The sequence below is a fragment of the Podarcis liolepis genome, assembly GCF_965112155.1.
Source record: "Podarcis liolepis genome assembly, chromosome: 8".
In the NCBI taxonomy this organism is placed as follows: Eukaryota; Metazoa; Chordata; class Lepidosauria; order Squamata; family Lacertidae; genus Podarcis; species Podarcis liolepis.
This window is the reverse complement of record NC_139560.1, coordinates 81,767,099-81,789,634: the sequence shown is the minus strand read 5'-3', so window position 1 is coordinate 81,789,634 and position 22,536 is coordinate 81,767,099. Positions and strand designations below refer to the sequence as shown.

The 22,536-nt window shown below is 45.1% G+C and overlaps 1 protein-coding gene across 1 annotated transcript; it reads left to right on the top strand.

The window, feature by feature from the left end:
* Positions 1 to 1,586: 1,586 nt before the first annotated feature.
* Positions 1,587 to 20,548, top strand: ZNF622 (zinc finger protein 622). Its single transcript, XM_083519320.1, has 7 exons — positions 1,587 to 2,346; positions 4,498 to 5,100; positions 7,334 to 7,591; positions 8,820 to 8,982; positions 11,455 to 11,567; positions 18,563 to 18,706; positions 20,234 to 20,548. The coding sequence occupies exons 1-7, from the start codon at positions 1,602 to 1,604 to the stop codon at positions 20,359 to 20,361; spliced, it is 2,154 nt and encodes a 717-aa protein (XP_083375446.1). The 5' UTR covers positions 1,587 to 1,601; the 3' UTR covers positions 20,362 to 20,548.
* The last annotated feature ends 1,988 nt before the right edge of the window (positions 20,549 to 22,536 follow it).

Genomic DNA, 22,536 nt, shown 5'->3' with positions numbered 1-22,536 from the left:
AAGCACCCCTAAGTGCAAGTAGATAAATAGGTACCGCTTTATAGCGGGAAGGTAAACGGCGTTTCCGTGTGCTGCGCTGGTGCTGGCTCACCAGAGCAGCTTCGTCACGCTGGCCACGTGACCCGGAAGTGTCTCCGGACAGCGCTGGCCCCCGGCCTCTTAAGTGAGATGGGCGCACAACCCTAGAGTCGGACACGACTGGCCCGTATGGGCAGGGGTACCTTTAAACCTACTATTATGCCTCCTGCACAAAACGTTTGCACTTCTCCTTCAGTGAAAAGGGAAGGGGGTGTACAACATCCAATAATACCTGGCCAAATATCCTCTGAAGTTATAATTGAACTGATTTGAGGTTCGTGTTAGACTACTACAGAAGTCCCTGCAAGTTGGTTGTTTTGTGCATACATGTGATGATGGACGATGCCCTCCAGTTAATGTAAAGTGATAGCTGTGGTGGTATGTCAGCAACATTTAAAGCTTAAGTTTGTGTGTGCAGCTATTTACGTCAGCATATTTGGTAATAGCCCTTTTGCATCACGCTAGTTTATAACCTCTGATAATACTAGTGTTGAGTCATGTCAACACATTAGACAAAATTTAGCATCTGCAACTAACAAAATCCCCTCTGTCCTCTCCCATGCTTCCCACTATCTAATTCCATTGGATAGATGGGCTATAAATTTAATTATTTTAAAAAATATTTTTTTATTAAATTTCCTGTTTTACAATTTAGACTATTCATTTAAACAACCTTAAAATGTCAGTGACTTCTCTTCTTCTCTTTCCATGGTTCATTTTGCATAACATAAATCCCTGCATATTTTATATAAACTAAACCATGCAGTATTCCATTACAGTGGTGCCTCGCAAGACGAAAAGAATCCATTCTGTGATTCTCTTCGTCTAGCGGTTTTTTCGTCTTGCGAAGCAAGCCCATTGACGGATTAGCGCTATTAGCGGCTTTTAGCGGCTTATCTGCTGATCGGATCAGCTGATAAGCGGCTTAGAAAAAAGGGGGGGAGGAAAAAAACCAGCAGGAACTCGCAAGACATTGTCGTCTTCCGAAGCAAGCCCATAGGAAATTCGTTTTGCGAAGCACCTCCAAAACGGAAAACTCTTTCGTCTAGCGAGTTTTCCGTCTTGCGAGGCATTCGTCTTGCGGGGCACCACTGTATTACATCCATCAAAACTTGCACTGTTGAATTTATCTTAATGCTAACGAGGAGAGTCAGGACACTGAGATCCAGCGCCGAGGGCCTTCTGGTGGTTCCCTCATTGCGAGAAGTGAGGTTACAGGGAACCAGACAGAGGGCCTTCTCGGTAGTGGCGCCCACCCTGTGGAACTCCCTCCCTTCAGCTGTGAAGGAAATAAGCAGCTATCCTATCTTTAAACGACATCTGAAGGCAGCCCTGTTTAGGGAAGTTTTTAATATTTAATGCTGTATTGTTTTTAACACTCGATTGGGAGCCGCCCAGAGTGGCTGTGGAAACTCAGCCAGATGGGCGGGGTAATAATAATAATAATAATAATAATAATAATAATAATAATAATATATCATCATCATCATCATCATCATCATCATCATACCTGGCTGGAGCTGATGGGAGCTGCTGTCCAACAACGCCTGGAAGGCGCCAGGGTTAGCCCAGAGTTGGAGAGCGGCGGGGCAGAAGTGGGTGCTTGTGTTTCCTCCCCAGCAAGCACCAAGGGACTAGTCCTCATCGCGCAGCGCCCGGAGTGGATACGGAGGGCAACCGAGAAGAACCCGGAGAACCAGACGCTGCCTTCCGTGGCTCCATGGACTGGGGGTGTCCAAACTGGGGCCCTCCCTCCTCTTTCCCAGCCTCTGCCTTGTGGGGCACGCAAAAGGGTCGGTTGCCCCTCTTCGCGCCGCTGGAAAAATTGGGAGAATAACACGGCGCAGCAGGTAACCCTCCGTGCGCGCAGAGGGCGCTCGAGAGGAGGAGGAGGAAGCGGGAAACAGCCATCAAAGCCGTCTTCCTCTTCCTGCGAGCGAGAAGGAAAAGCTTCGACGGTGAAGCGTGGCTGCGAGGCCGGGAAAAGGGAAGGGAAGCTTTGCGTCTTTGGAGCCGACAGTGATCAAAGTTCGGTGGAATCTTCGCCGCTCCAACGTTCTCTTTCCCACGCTCAACGTTCTCTTTCCCACGCTCAACGTTCCATCGCGCTGCCTTCTTTCACCAGCGTTCCGTGTCGTCGTTCAGGATTCGAGTCGCTGATATCTTTTTTTCTTTCTTATAAAAACAACTACTTTTGCTTCCGACGCGGCCTTTCCAGCCGCTGGATTATGAGCAGCAGCGAGTCGCCCGACTGTCCGGCGACGTCAGGTAGGATGGTGCAGTCTCTGTGACGATGGAGCCAGGTGTCCCGTTCACTTAGGGCGTGTCAGTTTAGGAGCTGAAATTTAATGTTTGCCTATTTATTCAGTGAGGGGGGTCTGAAAAACATGTTTTGGGGCATGAGGAGTTTAAACCTCTTATTTTTGTGACTGGACAGCATTTGGGTTGGTAAGGGTACATTTGAGTAAGAAGCAAATGAACTGCTCTCGGGAAGCCAGACAATTTTAATTTTGTCTTCTGAAAGTGTCAGGTAATAGAAAATATGTACAATATATAAATAAAAATATACCATATATAATATAACTGCAAGTACTTGCCATCATTTTTAAGGATTTGTATGCACTATTGCACACATTTTATTTACCAGCAAAAACTTAAGTTACATTAATTTAACCAAAGGACCTCTTGAATTCCCTAGTCACGTTACAACTTTTTAGCACCCCTCATTTTTGGAATATAGAAGTTGAAAAATTAAACAGGCCCTACCAGCTAGTGCATTTCCTTCTCTTACTGGTTCTGTGGAAAATACTAATTGGGATTTACTGTGCCAATATGTACCTTAGTGTTACTTTGTTAGCATATTGTGCTGTAGGGGCAGATGGAGCTCATCAACCTGGAAAGACAGATAATCTAATAATAACAATAATAATAATTTTTATTTATACCCCGCCCTCCCTAGCCAAGGCCGGGCTCAGGGCGGCTAACAAGCAATAATAAAAACAAGTTGAATGAATACAACTTAAAAACAAGATTAAAATACAACAATTAAAATATTGAAACATTAAAATGCAGCCTCATCACAGGAGGAAAAAGGAAAAAGAAAGAGGGGGAGGGAATCAAATTGGCTCCAAGCCAAAGGCCAGGCAGAGCAACTCTGTCTTACAGGCCCTGCGGAAAGAAATCAGATCCTGCAGGGCCCTGGTCTCATGAGGCAGAGCGTTCCACCAGGCCGGAGCCAGTGTTGAAAAGGCCCTGGCTTTGGTTGAAGCTAATCTAACTTCCTTAGGGCCTGGGACCACTAGGGTGTTGCTATTTATGGACCTTGAGGCTCTCCGTGGGGCATATCGGGAGAGGCGGTCCCGTAGGTACGAGGGTCCTAGGCCGTGAAGGGCTTTAAAGGTCAAAACCAGCACCTTAAATCTGACCCTGTACTCCACTGGGAGCCAGTGCAGCTTGAAAAGCTAGGAGAAGGAAAACACTTATCCTAAACCTCCACGGCCTTTTCAGAGAACACAACACAAATCCAGAGTGGATTCCCTAAGATGGTTGGATGGTGCCTTGTATGGCTCCCTCTGGCAACTCCTGCAGCTAAGCTGATTCTGCTTTCCTTTGGACCACATCAGTGAGGCCAAGAGGGGAGTCTTGTTGTCTGGACAGCCCAGGACCTCCATACACATTACCCAGGCTTGCGCTCCTGGGAAGTCGCTTTGGTGGTTTTACTTCATCGCATTGCCTCTTGAGACAGACAGATGCTAACAATATTGCGATGATTTTGTCTGTTGGGGAAATCAGTAGGACTTCAAAGTTTTTGTTTGGCTTGTGCCGCATATTTCATTAAGCTCTATTTTTAGATCCACAGGGTGTGTAAAATTCCTGCCCCCCAGATTGCCTGTTTTTTCCTGTTAATATAAAGCATAATAACAATATTATCATTTATTATTTATACCCTGCTCATCTGGCTGGGTTTCCCCAGCCACTCTGGGAGGCTCCCAACAGAATAATAATAATAATAATAATAATAATAATAATAATAATAAAGCAATAAAACACCAGACATTAAAAACTTCCCTACAGAGGGCTGCCTTCAGATGTCTTCTAAGTCAGATAGTTGTTTACTGTATTTCCTTGACATCTGATGAGAGGGTGTTCCACAGGGTGGGCGCCACTACCGAGAAGGCCCTCTGCCTGGTTCCCTGTAACTTCGCTCCTCAGCAGCGGGAGGCCCCATTAGCTAAAGTGGTGCTTCAGGTTAAGAACAGTTTCAGGTTACGTAAGGACCTCCGGAACGAATTAAGTACTTAACCTGAGGTACCACTGTATAAGGCATGCCTAAGACCGTTGTGTTAAGCTGAATTTCAGGCTTCTGCTTGTCTTGGCTAACCTGTATTATGTTGTTTGTGTGTTCTGCTTCCTCTCCAGCCGTGGCGTCGTACACCTGCATCACTTGCCGCGTGGCTTTCAAGGATGCTGATGTCCAGCGTGCCCACTACAAGACCGACTGGCACAGGTACAACCTGAAACGGAAAGTCGCCGAGATGCCACCTGTCACTGCTGAGAACTTCCAGGAGAGAGTCCTGGCGCAGAGAGCCGGGCTGGAGGAGCAGAACAAGGCGACTGCTACCTACTGCACGGCCTGCAGCAAGAGGTTCTCCAACTTCAACGCTTACGAGAACCACCTGAAGTCCAAGAAGCACCTGGAGCTTGAGAAGAAAGCCGTCCAGGCGGTCAGCAAGAAGGTCGAACTCCTGAACGAGAAGAACTTGGAGAAAGGCCTCGCTCAAGAGAACGTCGACAAAGATGCCATGAATGCCGCCATCCAGCAAGCCATCAGAGCCCAGCCCTCCCTGTCTCCAAAGAAGGCTCCCTTCTTGCCTGGCGGTGCTGCTGGGTCTTCCCTTGCTGCGGAAAGTAGCAGAGAGCGTGCGGAAAAAGCTCCCCGGCTACAGTGGTTTGAGGAACAGGCCAAGAAGCTGGCAAGAGAACAATCGGAGGAAGAAAAGGAGGCCGATGATATGGAAGAAGGTAGTGGGACAAGGGCAGTTTATTCTGGCAGCAGTCTTTTGGGGATTTTGGATGCTTTAGCACAGGAAAAGCCATCCATATAATAATGATGATGATGATGATGATGATTTATTATTTATACCCCGCCCATCTGGCTGAGTTTCCCCAGCCACTCTGGGCGGCTCCCAATCAAGTGTTAAAAACAATACAGCGTTAAATACAGTGGTGCCTCGCAAGACGAAATTAATCCGTTCCGCGAGTCTCTTCGTCTAGTGGTTTTTTCGTCTTGCGAAGCAACCCTATTAGCGGATTAGCGCTATTAGCGGTTTAGCGGCTATTAAAGGCTTAGCGGCTGTTAAAGGCTTAGCAGATTAGCGGCTAAAAGGCTATTAGCGGCTTAGCGGCTTACAAAAGGGGGGGGGAGCGAAAAAAAATCGGAACACTTGCAAGATGTTTTCGTCTTGCAAAGCAAGCCCATAGGGAAAATCGTCTTGCGAAGCAGCTCAAAAACGGAAAACCCTTTCGTCTAGCGGGTTTTCCGTCTTGCGAGGCATTCGTCTTGCGGGGCACCACTGTATTTAAAACTTCCCTGAACAGGGCTGCCTTCAGATGTCTTTTAAAGATAGGATAGCTGCTTAGTTCCTTCACATCTGAAGGGTGTTCCACACGGTGGGTGCCACTACCGAGAAGGCCCTCTGCCTGGTTCCCTGTAACCTCACTTCTCGCAATGAGGGACCCGCCAGAAGGCCCTCGGCGCTGGATCTCAGTGTCCGGGCTGAACGATGGGGGTGGAGACGCTCCTTCAGGTATTCTGGACTGAGGCCGTTTAAGGCTTTAAAGGTCAGCACCAACACTTTGAATTGTGCTCGGAAACATACTGGGAGATCTTCTGGACTACCATTCCCATCATTCCTGGCCATGTTGGCTGAGGCTGATGGGAGGTGGTCAACAACAACATGTGTTTGTGTTGTCTGACCCCTGGTTTATTAGAAAGTCCCATTCATAGGCTTTGTACAGCAGCTAGTTCAAATCAGCAGTTTATATCTAGGCTGAAAATATAGAGGAGATAGGGAAAATTTGGGCTGTTGAATATTTTTTTAAAAATTGTTTTAACAAAAAATTTATACCACTTGATTGTAAGAAAACCCCTAAGCTGGTTACAAAAATATAGAGCAATAAAATTATTGAGAACACTGGTTAATATACATGTATAGAAAAACATTCCGAAGGATTGTTAGAATTAATAGTAGCTCAAAGTACAGTGGTGCCCCGCAAGACGAATGCCTCGCAAGACGGAAAACCCGCTAGACGAAAGGGTTTTCCGTTTTTGAGCTGCTTCGCAAGACAAATTTCCCTATGGGCTTGCTTCGCAAGACGAAAATGTCTTGCAAGTGTTCTGATTTTTTTTCGCTTCCCCCCCTTTTTCTAAGCCGCTAATAGCCTTTTAGCCGCTAAGCCTTTAATAGCCGCTAAACCGCTAATAGCGCTAAGCCACTAATAGGGTTGCTTCGCAAGACGAAAAAACCGCTAGACGAAGAGACTCGCGGAACGGATTATTTTCGTCTTGCGAGGCACCACTGTAGGTAAAACATATGTAGCTTCGTCTCAACAGACTTGCCTAAAGAAAAATGTGGGGTTTTTTTGCCAATTATACGGCTTTCGCCCAGTATGCCTGAAAGAGCGTCTCCACCCACATCGTTCAGCCCAGACACTGAGGTCCAGCTCTGTGGGTCTTCTACTGGTTCCCTCACTACGAGAAGTGAGGTTACAGGGAATCAGGCAGAGGGCCTTCTTGGTAGTGGCGCCCGCCCTGTGGAACGCCCTCCCACCAGATGTCAAGGAAATAAACAACTATCTGACTTTTAGAAGACTTCTGAAGGCAGCCCTCTTTAGGGAAGTTTTTAATGTTTGATGTTTTATCGTGTTCTGTTGGGGCTGGGGAAATTATTGTTATTATTGATTTTCCAAAAAAAGAAAAAAACTGTCACCAAATTAATACAAAGTTAAAGCCTAAACAAAAAATTTTTTTAGCAGGCACTAAAAAGAAGACAGCACAGTGTTCTTAGGGAGTTTTTTTAGTGTTCGCCTTGAATGCTCAAGCAGCCCAAATGATTTTGGGAGCAGTCAAGGGGGTGGTAGACCATTCATAATTATGAGATCACTAGCCTGCCGCTTGTATTGAATAGTTAACCTGCATCTTTTGGTCAGCATGAAAAGATTCCTCCTAAGCTTTCACTTTCGCTTGGTTTGAAAGGTTGGGAGGATGTAGACTCAGATGAAGATCTGGAGGTTGAAGAAGGACCGATGGAAGGAATCCCGGATGAGGCCGAGGAGAGTGCGTCTGGGAAGGATCACCCCTGCTCAGACGCGATCCCAGTAACTGACTGCTTATTCTGTTCCCACCATTCAAGCTGTCTCATGAAGAATGTGTCCCACATGACAAAAGTTCACAGTTTCTTTATTCCAGATATAGAATATCTTGTGGATATCCGAGGTCTGATTAAGTACTTGGGTAAGTCTTAAGACATATCAGCCTCAACTATCTCAAGCTCTCTTGTGGATTTTAAGATGGCATCTGTGGCATTCATCTCAGTGTTGTTCCTCAGAGTAAAATACATATCATTTGAAACAGGGTGGATTTGATTTGAATCAAATTGATTTAAATCACGATTTAAATCACTCGTCAGTAAGACTTGATTTAAATCATTATTTTTTTTACAGAAAGACTCATTCTTGCTGGTATAATCTTAATATTTACAACCAGATGAAGGTTTCATTTTTTGAATAATAAATTTTCAGAGTAGTTTTTACAGTTATATCAAAAATTACGGATTTGGTTATATTATTAGAAATACATAGATAATTAGGAAATTATTGTGAGGTGAACTGATACAAGGCTATTATATTTGTGGGGGACGCGGGTGGCGCTGTGATCTAAACCACTGAGCCCCTTGGGCTTGCCGATTGGAAGGTCGGCAGTTCAAATCACAGCGACGGGGTGAGCTCCCGTTGCTCTGTCCCAGCTCCTGCCAAACTAGCAGTTCAAAAGCACGCCAGTGCAAGTAGATAAATAGGTACTGCTGCAGTGGAAAGGTGAACAGCGTTTTCATGCGCTCTGGTTTCCGTCACGATGTCCCGTTGCGCCACAAGCGGTTTAGTCCTGCTGGCCACATAACCCAGAAAGCTGTCTGTGGACAAACACTGGCTCCCTTGGCCTGAAAGCGAGATGAGTACCGCAAACTTAATTCTATTGTAACAAACTTAATTCTACTGTACAAACTTAATTCTATTGTAACAAACTTAATTCTACTGTACAAACATAATTCTATTGTCAAACTTAATTCTATTGTGTTTTATGTTCACTTAGTACGGTATGTGATCTGGTTTGGGACCGTAATAAATTTAATGCAGTCATGAGCGCCGCAACCCCATAGTCGCCTTTGACCGGACTTAACCATCCAGGGGTCCTTTACCCTACCTCTTTACTATTTAATTTGTTTTATTTATTTTTGCATTTACTGTATAATGTGAAGCAGGTGTGTGGTCTTCCAGATGTTGCTAGACTTAAAACTTCCACGGGGTTAATTGGATTTGGGAGTTCGGCAACACACAGATTTCCCATCCCTGATGTACAGTAGAACAACATTTGGGCTGTGGAATGCTGTGAAACCACCAAATACGTTGCGTTAGCATAAGATGGGAGAGTACAGTGTGTGTATCTTTCTCCTCATAACCTACAGGAGAGAAGGTTGGCATTGGGAAAATCTGCCTGTGGTGCAATGAGAAGGGGAAATCCTTCTACACAACGGAAGCTGTGCAGGCCCATATGAACGACAAAAGCCACTGCAAGCTCTTCACGGAAGGCGATGCTGCTCTGGAGTTTGCAGACTTCTATGACTTCAGGTGGGAAATGGCAGCGGCCAAATTTAGACACACAGCAAATGAAACGTTTCAGTTTTGGCCTTTGCATTGGTCTAGTATTGTGCTGGGACGCGGGTGGTGCTGTGGGTTAAGCCACAGAGCCTAGGACTTGCCGATCAGAAGGTCAGTGGTTCGAATCCCCGCAACAGGGTGAGCTCCCGTCGCTCGGTCCCTGCTCCTGCCAACCTAGCAGTTTGAAAGCACGTCAACGTGCAAGTAGATAAATAGGTACCACTCCGACGGGAAGGTAAACAGCGTTTCCGAGCGCTGCTCTGGTTCGCCAGAAGTGGCTTAGTCATGCTGGCCACATGACCCGGAAGCTGTACGCCAGCTCCCTCGGCCAATAAAACAAGATGAGCACCGCAACCCCAGAGTCGGCCATGACTGGACCTAATGGTCAGGGGTGCCTTTACCTTTTCTAGTATTGTGCTACTCGGGTAACATACACAAGCAAGACTCTCGTGGATGGGCAGAGTAACATTCTACTTCCCTGCTGCTGCTGCTGCTCCTGCTGCTCCTGCTGCTCCTGCTCCCTAACCATGGTTGGATCCTGGCATTGGAAACAAGTCGCTTTATTCTGCTTGCTCACAAAGTGTTCACTCACTGGAGTGGTGTGGGGCTGTTGTTAATGTGGAAGCAGCCGCCTTCTCACTTGAGTACTGACATGTCTGTTAGCCTCTTGAAAACCAGTGGCTTCCCCAAAAATCCATTTGACCTTTCAGAAGTCTGTTTGGCTACAAGCTTGCTTATACAGTGTTACCTCGGGTTACATACGCTTCAGGTTACAGACTCTGCTAACCCAGAAATAGTGCTTCAGGCTAAGAACTTTGCTTCAGGATGAGAACAGAAATCGTGCTCCGGCGGCGCAGCAGGAGGCCCTATTAGCTAAAGTGGTGCTTCAGGTTGAGAACAGTTTCAGGTTAAGTACAGACCTCCAGAACGAATTAAGTAATTAACCCGAGGTACCACTGTATGCTCACGTGAAGCCCAGACATTTTATTTCACAAGAATTTCTGCAGCAGTGGGACAAACGCTTGCTAGAGATTTAGTTGAACAAGCAGGGGTACTGGATCGCTTCAATCCAGGCAGCGGAGGGGAAATGTACATCGGAAACATGTTAAGAGGTAGTCAGTTAATCTGAGCCCATGGGGTAGGGCTGGTTTTATACATTTTGGACAAATGATTTCCTGCGCTAGCCTATAAAGGTGTACCAGCTGATGGAGCAAGATATACAGGGCACAATCTACCAGAAATCACTTTTGCATAAGCCCTTTTGAATCTAGAACAGAACTTCAAAGCAGGTTGTGCTGGTAATACTACATTTTCCCTTCACCGGGCTGCTCTAATGCAAAGTGTTTTCTTTTGTAAAATGTATGGACTGCTTTTCACCAAAATATTTACTATGAGGTGGCCAACATACGTTATGAGTTGGTGTTCAGTGTTCAAATCATATTTTGGCTTAACTTCATGTTATTACAGTATGCCATTAGGCCATTTATTAAGATGGTATGCTAAGCCAGGATTTGATCATCTGAATACAACCACTGTTTCCACCTTGCCACTGGTACTTGGTCTCCAGCGATAACCTTTTAGCTGAAAACCTACATTCTGTTAAGTTATTGTTCTATAGCCCCATCATATGGATACAGCGTGTTCTTTTACAGCAGACGAGAATAATAGTAAAGCCCTGTTTGTTTGTTTGTTTGTTTGTTTGTTTGTTTGTTTGTTTGTTTGTTTGTTGTATCAAAATATATACAGCTGTATCATAAATATATATCACAGCAGTTTACAACATAAAAACCAAAAACAAGCAGTAACATCATAAAACGTTAAAAGCAAGTTAAAAGCAAAAAGAGCTTTAAAACAGGCATCCGTAGACCATTGTGGGTGACAGTCAGCTGGGACTGTACCATTTTAGGTTAAGGTGAGGGATTTCATTCTTGCTTATCCCCATAGAAACAATGCAGACTCCTTGCATGTAATAAACTAGTGCATCACAGTGAGAGCTATGCTAGAACCTTTCTCCCTGGTTCAACTCCCAGGAGTTCTTCTATTCCTTTTTAGTTTTTTCAAAGGGGAGCATTGAGATATGCGGTCCTCTAGCTCTCATCTAAAGTGTTGCAATCCTCTAGCTCTCATCTAAAACCTCCACGTTTCCTGATTTTCCTGTGCTTGGCACCTTCCTGTTTTCCTGGTCCTGGTACAGTTATACTACATGGCAGTTGTGAATGAGAAGATCAGCTTTGGGTGTGTTGAGAAGCCAAGTCTCATTCGAACGCTATTCCAGAACCTTGCAGTGGCTTTGGTGTCACAGTTCTGGAGTCTATGTAGCCGTTTGTGGCATATTACTCAAAAGAGACTTTCACCTCCTCCTCAGAGGTTTTAATGGGTAACCTGTGTACATCACTTGTTGGTAGCTGGTCTTGAGATTGAGCTGTTATTTCTGTTTCATAGGAGCACTTATCCTGACTATCAGGAAGGAGATGATGCAGAGATGTCTGAAGAACTGCCACCAGAGAAGAACTTGGATTATGATGATGATTCAATGGAGCTGATTTTACCTTCAGGTAAGTGTATTCTTGAAATATACCAGGATCATCCCAAGTGCACACTTTACAGATTCAGTAGCAATTAGTGCAAGTCAGGGTGGGTGGTTCACACAGTTGCCTTCTAAATGACTTGCCTTGAAGGTGAGCTGTCCCTGCTTTTCCCCAGAATATTTAATAATAATACTATTTTTTTTATTTATACCCCACCCATCTGGCTGGGTTTCCCCAGCTACTATGGGTGGCTTACAGCATATCCAAAAACATAAAACATCAAGCATTAAAAACCTCCGAATACAGGGCTGCCTTCAGATGTCTTCTAAAAGTTGTGTAATTTTTTAAACTCCTGGACATCTGAAGGGAGGGCGTTCCACAGGGCGGGTGCCACTACCGAGAAGGCCCTCTGCCTGGTTCCCTGTCACCTCATAGTGAGGGAACCAGCAGAAGACCCTCTGAGGAGGATCTCAGTGTCTGGGCTGAACGATGGGGGTGGAGACGCTCTTTCAGGTATACTGCGCTGAAACCGTTTAGGACTTTAAAGGTCAGCACCAACACTTTGAATAGTGCTCAGAAACATACTGGGAGCCAGTGAAGACCCTTTATGAGTAGTGTTATATGGTTCCAGTGACCACTCCCAGTCACCAGTCTGGCTGCCGCATTCTGAATTAGTTGTAGTTTCCAGGTCACCTTCAAAGGTAGCCCCACAAGGTAGCCCCACGTAGAGCGCATTGCAATAGTCCAAGCGGGAGATAACCAGAGCATACACCACTCTGGCAAGACAGTCTGCGGACAGGTAGGGTCTCAGCCTGCATACCAGATGGAGCTGGTAGACAGCTGCCCTGGACACAGAATTGACCTGTGCCTCCATGGACAGTTGTGAGTCCAAAATGACTCCCAGGCTGCGCACCTGGACCTTCAGGGGCACAGTTACCCTATTCAGGACCAGGGAGTCCCCCCCACCCACCCGCCCCCTGTCCCCCCAAAAACAGTACTTCTGTCTTGTCAGGATTCAACCTCAGTCTGTTAGCCATCATCCATCTGCCAGCCGCCTCCAGGCACTCACACAGGACCTTCACCACTGTCACTGGTTCTGATCTGAAGGAGAGGTAGAGCTGGGTATCATCCGCATACTGGTGGACACCCAGCTTTTGTACTAATGCTATGACTGCGGTGTGAGCATGCCTCTGTCCAGGAACCAGCATCCGTTGGCAGATTTTGACCCCCTGAAGCAAGTTCCTTGCTCCTAATAATAATAATAATAATAATAATTTATTATTTATACCCCGCCCATCTGGTTGGGCCTCCCCAGCCACTCTGGGCGGCTTCCATAAAACCAAAAATACAGTAAAATCACACGTTAAAAACTTCCCTGAACAGGGCTGCCTTAAGATGTCTTCTGAATGTCAGGTAGTTGTTTATCGCTTTGACATCTGCTGGAAGGGCGTTCCACAGGGCGGGCGCCACTACCGAGAAGGCCCTCTGCCTGGTTCCCTGTAGCTTTGCTTCTCGCAATGAGGGAACCGCCAGAAGGCCCTCGGCGCTGGACCTCAGCGTCCGGGCAGAATGATGGGGGTGGAGACGCTCCTTCAGGTATACTGGACCGAGGCCGTTGTTGATCCACTGATGGTTGGGTTGATGTGCGTGGAGAAGTCGAGTCTGTTGCAGTGGGATTAGTCAACAAGAACTTTGTGGGGCAGGGCTGTTTCGGGCCTTTGTTTCTTATCCATCCCTAAGAGAAGCGTCTTAAAGAAAAAAGACCTCAGCCCAGTGTGTGCCACGTTATTGCATCTTTGCCTGTGCTCTTGCACTCCCATCTTATAAGGCAAACTCAGAAGAAAGTTGTGTTGACTTCAGTGTGGCAGCATTCACAGTGAGCACGCTGAATGTTATAGACTGAACATGCAATGTTCCAATCAAGGTCTGAAGGCACAAGCTATACAGCAGCCTTGGGAAGCCTTAACTTCGCTGCCTTAAGTTCCATGTTGAAATAAAAGTGGAATGTACCGTATTTTTCGCTCTATCAGACGCACCAGACCACAAGACGCACCTAGTTTTTGGAGGAGGAAAACAAGAAAAAAAATATTCTGAATCTCAGAAGCCAGAACAGCAAGAGGGATCGCTACGCCGTGAAAGCAGCAATCCTTCTTGCTGTTCTGGCTTCTGGGATAGCTGTGCAGCCTGCATTCGCTCCATAAGACGCACACACATTTCCCCTTACTTTTTAAGAGGGAAAAAGTGAGTCTTATAGAGCAAAAAATACGGTAATGTACTAATCATGAATAAACGGTTTGTTCCATTACTTTCAGTGCAGCTAATACACGGGGACAGTGCTAACCTTTCCATTTGGTTGACTTGCAGCAGCAATCACCTTGCAAAATTCCCAGGCACACCCCTTAAGCTTGTTGGTCATTTTCGTACGTGTGTCTTTAATATTGCGCTGTCTGAGAAATGGGGAAATCACTTCCCGGCTTTAAAAATCTCATAGGAGAGGTCTGCAGGCGTATGACAACACAGTTCTGCTGTGACCCCGGCGGGTCTAGCCTTGAGATCCACATTTATGCCACTCTAAAGGAAGTACGTGCTTTAAATGGGAGAGCAAAACAAAGAATTTGATTTAAACCAGCAAAGTGGAGTGTGAGGTCTCAGGATTCTGCCCCTGTTAGAGTTCTCTTTGATGGATTAAAAACCCCTATGGGGACAGGAAAGTTCTTTTTTATAAAAAGAGAAGAAAAGAAAATCGGTGGTAACATATGATAAAGGTGGGCTGCAAATGAAGTGAAATGAAATGCTCTCTTTCAGAGCCTTTTCAGTGATTTCTAGCACATTACAGTGCAGCGTCATCACATACTGAGGGCAGTGCTTAGAGAGAACATTCCTGAATGTTCCTGAAAAATAGAGGTGTTCCGTGTAGAAAATCTGACCCTCAAGCTTTTAAACCATGGGTAAGCAAACTAAGGCCTGGGGGCTGGATCTGGCCCAATCGCCTTCTAAATCCAGCCCGCGGATGGTTCAGGAATCAGCGTACTTTTACATGGGTAGAATGTGTCCTTTTATTTAAAATGCATCTCTGGGTTATTTGTAGGGCCTGTCTGGTGTTTTTACATGAGTAGAATGTGTCCTTTTATTTAAAATGCATCTCTGGGTGATTTATGGGGTATAGGAATTCATTCGTTTTTTTCTTCAAAATATAGACTGGCCCCCCACAAGGTCTAAGGGACAGTGGACCGGCCCCCTGCTGAAAAACTTAGCTGGCCCCAAATTTAAACTGTTAATGCAAATATTTAAACATGTAAGCCACTAGATGGCACTTTCGGGATGCTAGCATTCCGATTCCTGAACTCTGCTTGTTTACTAGAGATTGTTCCCATGACAATCGTTGTTCGAAGTGGTCAACACATTCACATGGTTCCAGTAGTAGATAGGTAGCCGTGTTGGTCTGCCATAGTCAAAATAAAAAATTCCTTCCAGTAGCACCTTAAAGACCAACTAAGTTAGTTCTTGGTATGAGCTTTCGTGTGCATGCACACTTCTTCAGATACCAGTGTGCATGCACACGAAAGCTCATACCAAGAACTAACTTAGTTGGTCTTTAAGGTGCTACTGGAAGGAATTTTTTATTTTGACATTCACATGGGTGTGGAATGTGATACTTTCTATTCCAGTATATCAGACTTGGGTCGCAGCGTGCATGTAGGGAACACAACACACTGGAAGTCTCTGATTGTTCAAAGCTCCCCTCTCACCTCCCCAGTTACACAGACACACATATCCATGATGATCTTGTGCTCTTTTTGCTTTGGGGTAGCTCTGAAGTATAGGCTCTGCTAAGAATAATTTGCCAGGGGAGAATTTTGACCAAGCATTACCGTTGAGGGCTATGTTTCTAATGCTGTGGCTGATTCAGCGAATACAGTTTTAGTGCTTGCAAGGCGTTAGCTGTTAATTTTGCTGCTAGGATTTTACAAAAAAATGATAATGAGTAAACAGAGCAACATGAAGAAGTCACATTGAAAATACATTAGAGCACAGGGTGGATTTGATTTAAATCAAATTGATTTAAATCACTAGTCAATAAGACTTGATTTAAATCATTTTTTTACAGAAAGACTCATTCTTGCTGGTATAATCTTAATATTTACAACCAGATGAAAGTTTCATTTTTGGAAGAATTTTTTTTTTACTGTTATATAAAAAATTACTGATTTGGTTATACTATTAGAAATACATAGACAGATGTTCATGGATTTTTTGTGAGGTTTAGTAAGTTAGCTGTTTATATTTGGACAACTTTTCTGCTGTACTTTATTGGAAGGAGAAAAATAATCATTTCCTTAATAATAATTTAAACAATTTATTTAACTAAAACAATAACATTATAACAAATGGATCCATATTTGTTAACTGATGTGGTTAAACATTTTTTAAAATAAAACCCCCCACTTAGACTGAGTTTTAGCACACATGAAAAACTTAAATTCTTTTTTCCTGATGACTAGCCTTTGGACTATAAGGTAACTTAAATAGAAAACTATCTTTAGAAATATTTTTCCTCCAAAATATTTTTTTAAAAAACAATTTAAATAAAAAAAATCCAATTTAATTTTTTTTAAAATCCTTTTTGTTTTGAAAAAAATCATTGATTTTTATCTACCCTGATAGAGCATCACTTAACCAAAACTGAAGAGAAGAAAAGCCTAAGAGAGAGGGAGAGAGTCTTGATTAGCCATTTCCCCTATTTGTTGCATGTAGTTGGCTATAGCAGTATGTAAAGAAAGGGGGCGCTGTGGGGTTAAGCCACAGAGCCTAGGAATTTGCCGATCAGAAGGTCAGCGGTTCGAATCCCCGCGATGGAGTGAGCTCCCGTTGTTCAGTCCCAGCTCCTGCCAACCTAGCAGTTCGAAAGCACTGGTTCGCCAGAAGCGGCTTAGTCATGCTGGCCATATGACTCAGAAGCTGTACGCCGGCTCCCTTGGCCAATAAAGTGAGATGAGCGCTGCAACCCCAAAGTCGGTCACGACTGGACCTAATGGTCAGGGGTCCCTTTACCTAGTCTGCTATGGCAGTACATAAAGAAAGGGGTCTTCAACTCCCCACCCTCAAATGTGTGAAATCCTTGGTGAAGTTCTGAAGAGCCATTGCAACTCGCTGCAGTGGGATGAAATTCTGAAGTTCTCAGAATGAAGTGAGAACCACATTCTTAGCATGGTTGGGAACTGTATTTGGGGACAAGGGGGGGTGTGTGTGTCACGTTATCCCAGTAGAAATCTGTCAGGGGTTGCATTCCAATAGTGGGTGAGGCCACACACAATTATTAAACACACACACAGCTGTTTCCCATGGAAATAGAGGCATATATTTAATTTTTAGTAACTCGAGCTTCACTGTCCATTTTCTCTGTGAATAGTTTTTTCCAAACTGTGTTAAAGGGTGTTGGGACTTTTTTTCTAAAAACCTGTCCTGTCTATGCAGAAAGCGAAAGACTTTGCAAGTCCCGCAGAAGAATGCAGATTATAAGCAGAACTGCAAGCTCTGTATAATGTTTTACAATTGTTTATGTGCTGTAAGCCACCCGGAGTGTCTGGGGAAACCCAGCCGAGTGAGTGGGGTATAAATAATAAAAATTATTATTACTACTACTACTATCACTAAACATTTGCATCCCAAAGCTTTCATGCAGGCGTGCAGCTACAAAATGCATGGATAACTTTTTGCATATTTGCAAGGAGTACAAGTCTGTCTCTCCCTGCTCAGACATTTTCCTCTCTACCATGATATTCTCACAGCAGAACCGTTTGCAGAGGAAGGAGCTGCAATTGTATGCTTTAGACATCATCAAAAACCTGTTTTACATTCTTCATGCTGAACAGCTGGTGGCTGGATTGCAGGTCCAACCCCCCCCCCCCGCCCAATCCCTGATTTAAGGAAGTAAAAGATAGGTCTTTCTGTAGAATTGGGTGTTTTCTATACACCCATAGTTTGTTGGTGCTAGAGATATGCAAGCTTGTTCAGTCTAGCATCATGGTGAAATGTTCAGGTTTGCTTTGTGTGTAAGTACAGTGGTACCTTGGGTTACATACGCTTCGGGTTACAGACGCTTCAGGTTACAGACTCCACTAACCCAGAAATAGTGCTTCAGGTTAAGAACTTTGCTTCAGGAGGAGAACAGAAATCGTGCTCTGGCAGCGCGGCAGCAGTGGGAGGCCCCATTAGCTAAAGTGGTGCTTCAGGTTAAGAACAGTTTCAGCTTAAGAACGGACCTCCGGAACAAATTAAGTACCACTGTATTATAAACAACCAGGGTCTCCCGTATTCCATGTGGAGTTCTTACCTGGATTTTAGTCTACAGTGGTACCTTGGTTTTCAAACATCTCCATTGATGGACATTTCAGTTTTCGAACGGCGTAAACCCGCAAGTAAAAGCTTCAGTTTTTGAAAAAGCCTCGGAAGTTGAACATGCCACATGGCTTCCGTACTGAGTTTTCCGTATTGAGGCTTCCGTTTTGAGTTTTTGAACGTTTCGGAACTCGGAACAGTCTTCTGGAATGGATTATGTTCAAAAACTGAGGTACCACTGTACATCGTTTCGTTTCGTTTGGTATAGTAAGCTGCCCCTTGCAGATCTTGCAAGCTGGAAAGGTATGATATAAATCTCTACATGTTCTTTACATAATATGTTATTGACAGTTACTTCTACCCTAAATGGCATTGTCTTACCCCCCCCCCCCATTATGGCAGTGGTTCCCAGTTAGCTAAGTACGAAGGACTCCTTGTTTTTCAGAAGCCAAGCCATGGACCCACTACTTTTGAAAACGTTGATATCTCTATGGTAGTTTTTGTTATGTAAATGGTTTCACGGATCCCCTGAGTGGGTTACGCATTCCCGCAATTGGGAACCACTTCCTTATGGGATTCTGAGTTTCTGGGATTCTGTGGCTAATGATAACCCCATTTTCCAGTTTACCTTTGTTTTAAAAGCTACTCTGTTGCTTTAATACTCACATTTCCTTCTTACAAAGGTGCCCGGATCGGTCACCGTTCATTGATGAGATACTATAAGCAGCGGTTTGGTGCTTCAAGAGCTGTGGCTGTTTCTAAAAATAAACATGCTGTGGGCAGAGTATTGCAGCAATATAAAGCTCTGGGATGGACAAGCAGCACAGGTAAGCAAACAGCATTAGAGTGTTATATCAGTACAGTTACTAACCATTGTAGCATCTCTTTCAGCCATTGAAGCATCTCTTTCAGCCATAAGAAGGGACATTTTCCTGGAAGTAGCCAATTATAGTAGCTGCCTGCTTTTCTCTCTTATTCTAAACTAGTTGGTATACCGTTTCAAACAGATGGTGTCTCTTAATTCCATGTGTGTAGCATCTGTCTGGGACGTGGGTGGCACTGTGGGTTAAACCACAGCCTAGGGCTTGCCGATCAGAAGCTTCGGCGGTTCAAATCCCCGCAACGGGGTGATCTCCCGTTGCTCAGTCCCTGCTCCTGCCTACCTAGCAGTTCGAAAGCACGTCAAAGTGCAAGTAGATAAATAGGTACTGCTCTAGCGGGAAGGTAAACGGCGTTTCCGTGCACTGCTCTGGTTCGCCAGAAGTGGCTTAGTCATGCTGGCCACATGACCCGGAAGCTGTACGCCGGCTCCCTCGGCCAATAAAGCGAGATGAGTGCCGCAACCCCAGAGTCGGTCACGACTGGACCTATTGGTCAGGGGTCCCTTAACCTTTACCTTTAGCATCTGTCTAGAGCTTTTTTCAAAGAGGGTCAGATTTGATGAAGTGAACATGGTGTGAGGGCCAACCAAAGTTATTGAACTTTTTTTAGGATTGAAGTTGTTGAGCTTTTGGGGGGATTTTACCCCAGGAAATAAACTGCCATACAATTTTACCCCAGAGTTGTTGAGGATTAAAGTTTTATCCCAGGAAAATAACTGCCCCCAAAAACGGACTTTGGACATGCCTGGGCTAGGCATTCTGTTACTTCTGTCTGGGCCCAGTTGTGTGTGTGTGTGTGTGTGTGTGTGTGTGTGTGTATTCTTTGGGAATTTTTAGAGGTTTCTGGCTAACTGCTTTTAGAAACAGAATGCTGGGCCAGATTTAACTGATTGCCAAATTTAGGCATGCTTCCTGGGCCCAAATTTAACACATCTCCCAACATCAACTGCATTTTATGTAGCAAGCCGCTAGACCTGTGCAGACATCATTGTAGGACTGGGTGCTTCTGTTCATCATAAAAGTTGCTTTGCCTTCAGGTTAAGTGTTGAATGTTGGAAGGGGTAGTTGGGTGGCACTGTGGTCTAAACCACTGAGCCTCTTGGGCTTGCTGATCAGAAAGTCGGCGGTTCGTATCCCCATGATTGAATGAGCTCCCATTGCTCTGTCCCAGCTCCTGCCAACCTAGCACTTCGAAAGCATGCCAGTGCAAGTAGATAAATGGGTACTGTTGTGGCGGGAAGGTAAACGGCATTTCCGTGCGCTCTGGTTTCCGTCATGGTGTTCCGTTGTGCCAGAAGCGGTTTAGTCCTGCTGGCCACATGACCCGGAAAGCTGTCTGTGGACAGACAGCGGCTTCCTTGGCCTGAAAAGCGAGATGAGAGCTGCAACCCCACAGTCGCCTTTGACTGGACTTAACCGTCCAGGGGTCCTTTACGTTTACCTTGAATGTTGGCTCTTTCTCCATAACTTCAGGAGCAGCACTGGCTCGAGAGCGTGACATGCAGTACCTTCAGAGGATGAAGGCGAAGTGGATGTTGAAGACCAGCATGCAGAATAACGCTACAAAGCAGATGCACTTCCGCGCGCAAGTCAGGTTCTGAATGTGCCCAGCGATAAGCATGACTAGCCTGAGCTTGCCTCGTTCTTTCTGCAGTACTGTGGAAGGAAGATCCAGTCGCAGAGAAGTGTGGTACTTCCTGCTGCTATTTCAGCATGTTTCCCAAGGAGATCTCAGCCCGGTGTAACTGGCTGTCAGACTTCAAATCAATAAAGCCTATGCATAAGAAAGGATGTTTTGCTGGTTATTCGCAGTATCGGCTCTCAGGTATCTATGCTGTGCAGCTGAGTTGCACTTCAGACAGTTGAAAGATTTACTGAGGAAGTGTCAAACACTTAGAACAACGCTGTTGGGTGAGGGGGTCAGTTTTATCCACATACACATACCTTGGATCTCGAACACTTGGCTCCTGAACAAATTGGCTCCTGAACAATCGAAACCCAGAAGTGACTGTTCCCGTTTTCGAATGTTCTTTTGGAAACCAAACATCCAATGGGGCATCCACGGCTTCCGATTGGCTGCAGGAGCTTCCTGCAGCCAATCAGAAGCCGCACTTTGGTTTCCGAACATTTTGGACTTCCGGAACGGATTCCATTCAACTTCCAAGGTACGACCGTATTGCAGGGAGCAGCTGCTCAGAAAGAAGAGTTTGCTTGAGAGGCATTTGCAGCAGATGAGAACTTCAAACCAGGGCCTTTCTAACCCACACCCGGGCCAAAATGCTATACCAATTCTCCCTCTGTTTCTGAACACTAGGGAACAGTGAGCCCGGAGCTTGATAATTCACAGAAAAGAGACTACGTTGATAGGTAGGGCAGCAGGCCATAGCAAAAGAAGCCTCGCTGAAGTGTGTGGGGATGAGAGACTTTTGAGCAGATTAACTGGCAAATAGTTTCCGTGATTTCCACAGAAGACTTGCCTTCAAATTCTGAGCCTTTAACACTTCAGTCCAAATCCTTGACTTTGTATTAAATCCCACAAATTCCAGTGGGGTTTAGTGGCTTCCTAACCAGTTTTAAGACTGCATTGTGAGAGATTGCAATGACCACTTTCAGCAGTGATTAAGCAGCTGCCTGGAAGTTGCTTTTCTGTGGCGATGCTTTTATATTTGTGGATGGCATGGAGACGAACTGGTGACATGCTTCAATTAAATGGCATCCTAAATTGAAACCAGGGGGACATAGGTGTCTTACTCTGCCTTGAATCCCCCTTCTACCAGGTTTGTTTTGGTGTTGTTGTTTTTTGGTCAGTAAATATATGACAAAATGTAACATCAGCCTTCCCCAACATGGTGCCTTCCAGATGTTTTGGACTACAATGCCCCTTGGTTTAAGCCGGCACAGCTGGCTACAGACTCACTTCCATGAAGGGGAGGCATGCTACAAGTGTTTCCTTTCTACCATTGTTTGCAGTCTTGCACCATGTTTCCCTAATGCTTTGCAGGAGAGCACAGACTCAGGCTTTTAAGAAAACACGAATAGGTTAAGTAGGAGGAATCCTTTTGTTGTTTAGTCGTGTCCGACCCTTCGTGACCCCATGGACCAGAGCACACCAGGCACTCCTGTCTTCCACTGCCTCCTGCAGTTTGGCCAAACTCATGCTTGTAGCTTCGAGAACACTATCCAACCATCTCGTCCTCTGTTTTCCCCTTCTCCTTGTGCCCTCCATCTTTCCCAACATCAGGGTCTTTTCCAGGGAGTCTTCTCTTCTCATGAGGTGGCCAAAGTATTGGAGTCTCAGCTTCAGGATCTGTCCTTCCAGTGAGCACTCAGGGCTGATTTCCTTCAGAATGGAGAGGTTTGATCTTCTTGCAGTCCATGGGACTCTCAAGAGTCTCCTCCAGCACCATAATTCAAAAGCATCAATTCTTCGGCGGTCAGCCTTCTTTATGGTCCGGCTCTCACTTCCATACATCACTACTGGGAAAACCATAGCTTTGATATATGCAAACTTACCTGGCTCCCTTTGTAAATCTTCTAGCTCTACCCAGGCTCAGCAAACTCACTGCAATGCTTTTGAGCATCACTTGGAGGAATATTTTTCGAGAGATAACCAGTCTGACTCCATCCCAAGTGGCCTTTCTCACAGAAACATTGCGATGCATACAATTAACATTCATCACACTCAAGTGGGCATCTCGAGAGAATAAAAAAAAGGGGGAATGCAAATCAGTATCACAAAAAACTGCCTGACCTCTGAGCTTATAATGCCTGCTTCA

Coding starts and splice junctions, on each gene's coding strand:
- ZNF622 (XM_083519320.1), top strand. CDS start 1,602: ATGGGAGCTGCTGTCCAACAACGCCTGGAAGGCGCCAGGGTTAGCCCA. Junction 2,347..4,497: donor CGACTGTCCGGCGACGTCAG/GTAGGATGGTGC, acceptor CTTCCTCTCCAG/CCGTGGCGTCGTACACCTGC. Junction 18,707..20,233: donor GGGATGGACAAGCAGCACAG/GTAAGCAAACAG, acceptor CCATAACTTCAG/GAGCAGCACTGGCTCGAGAG.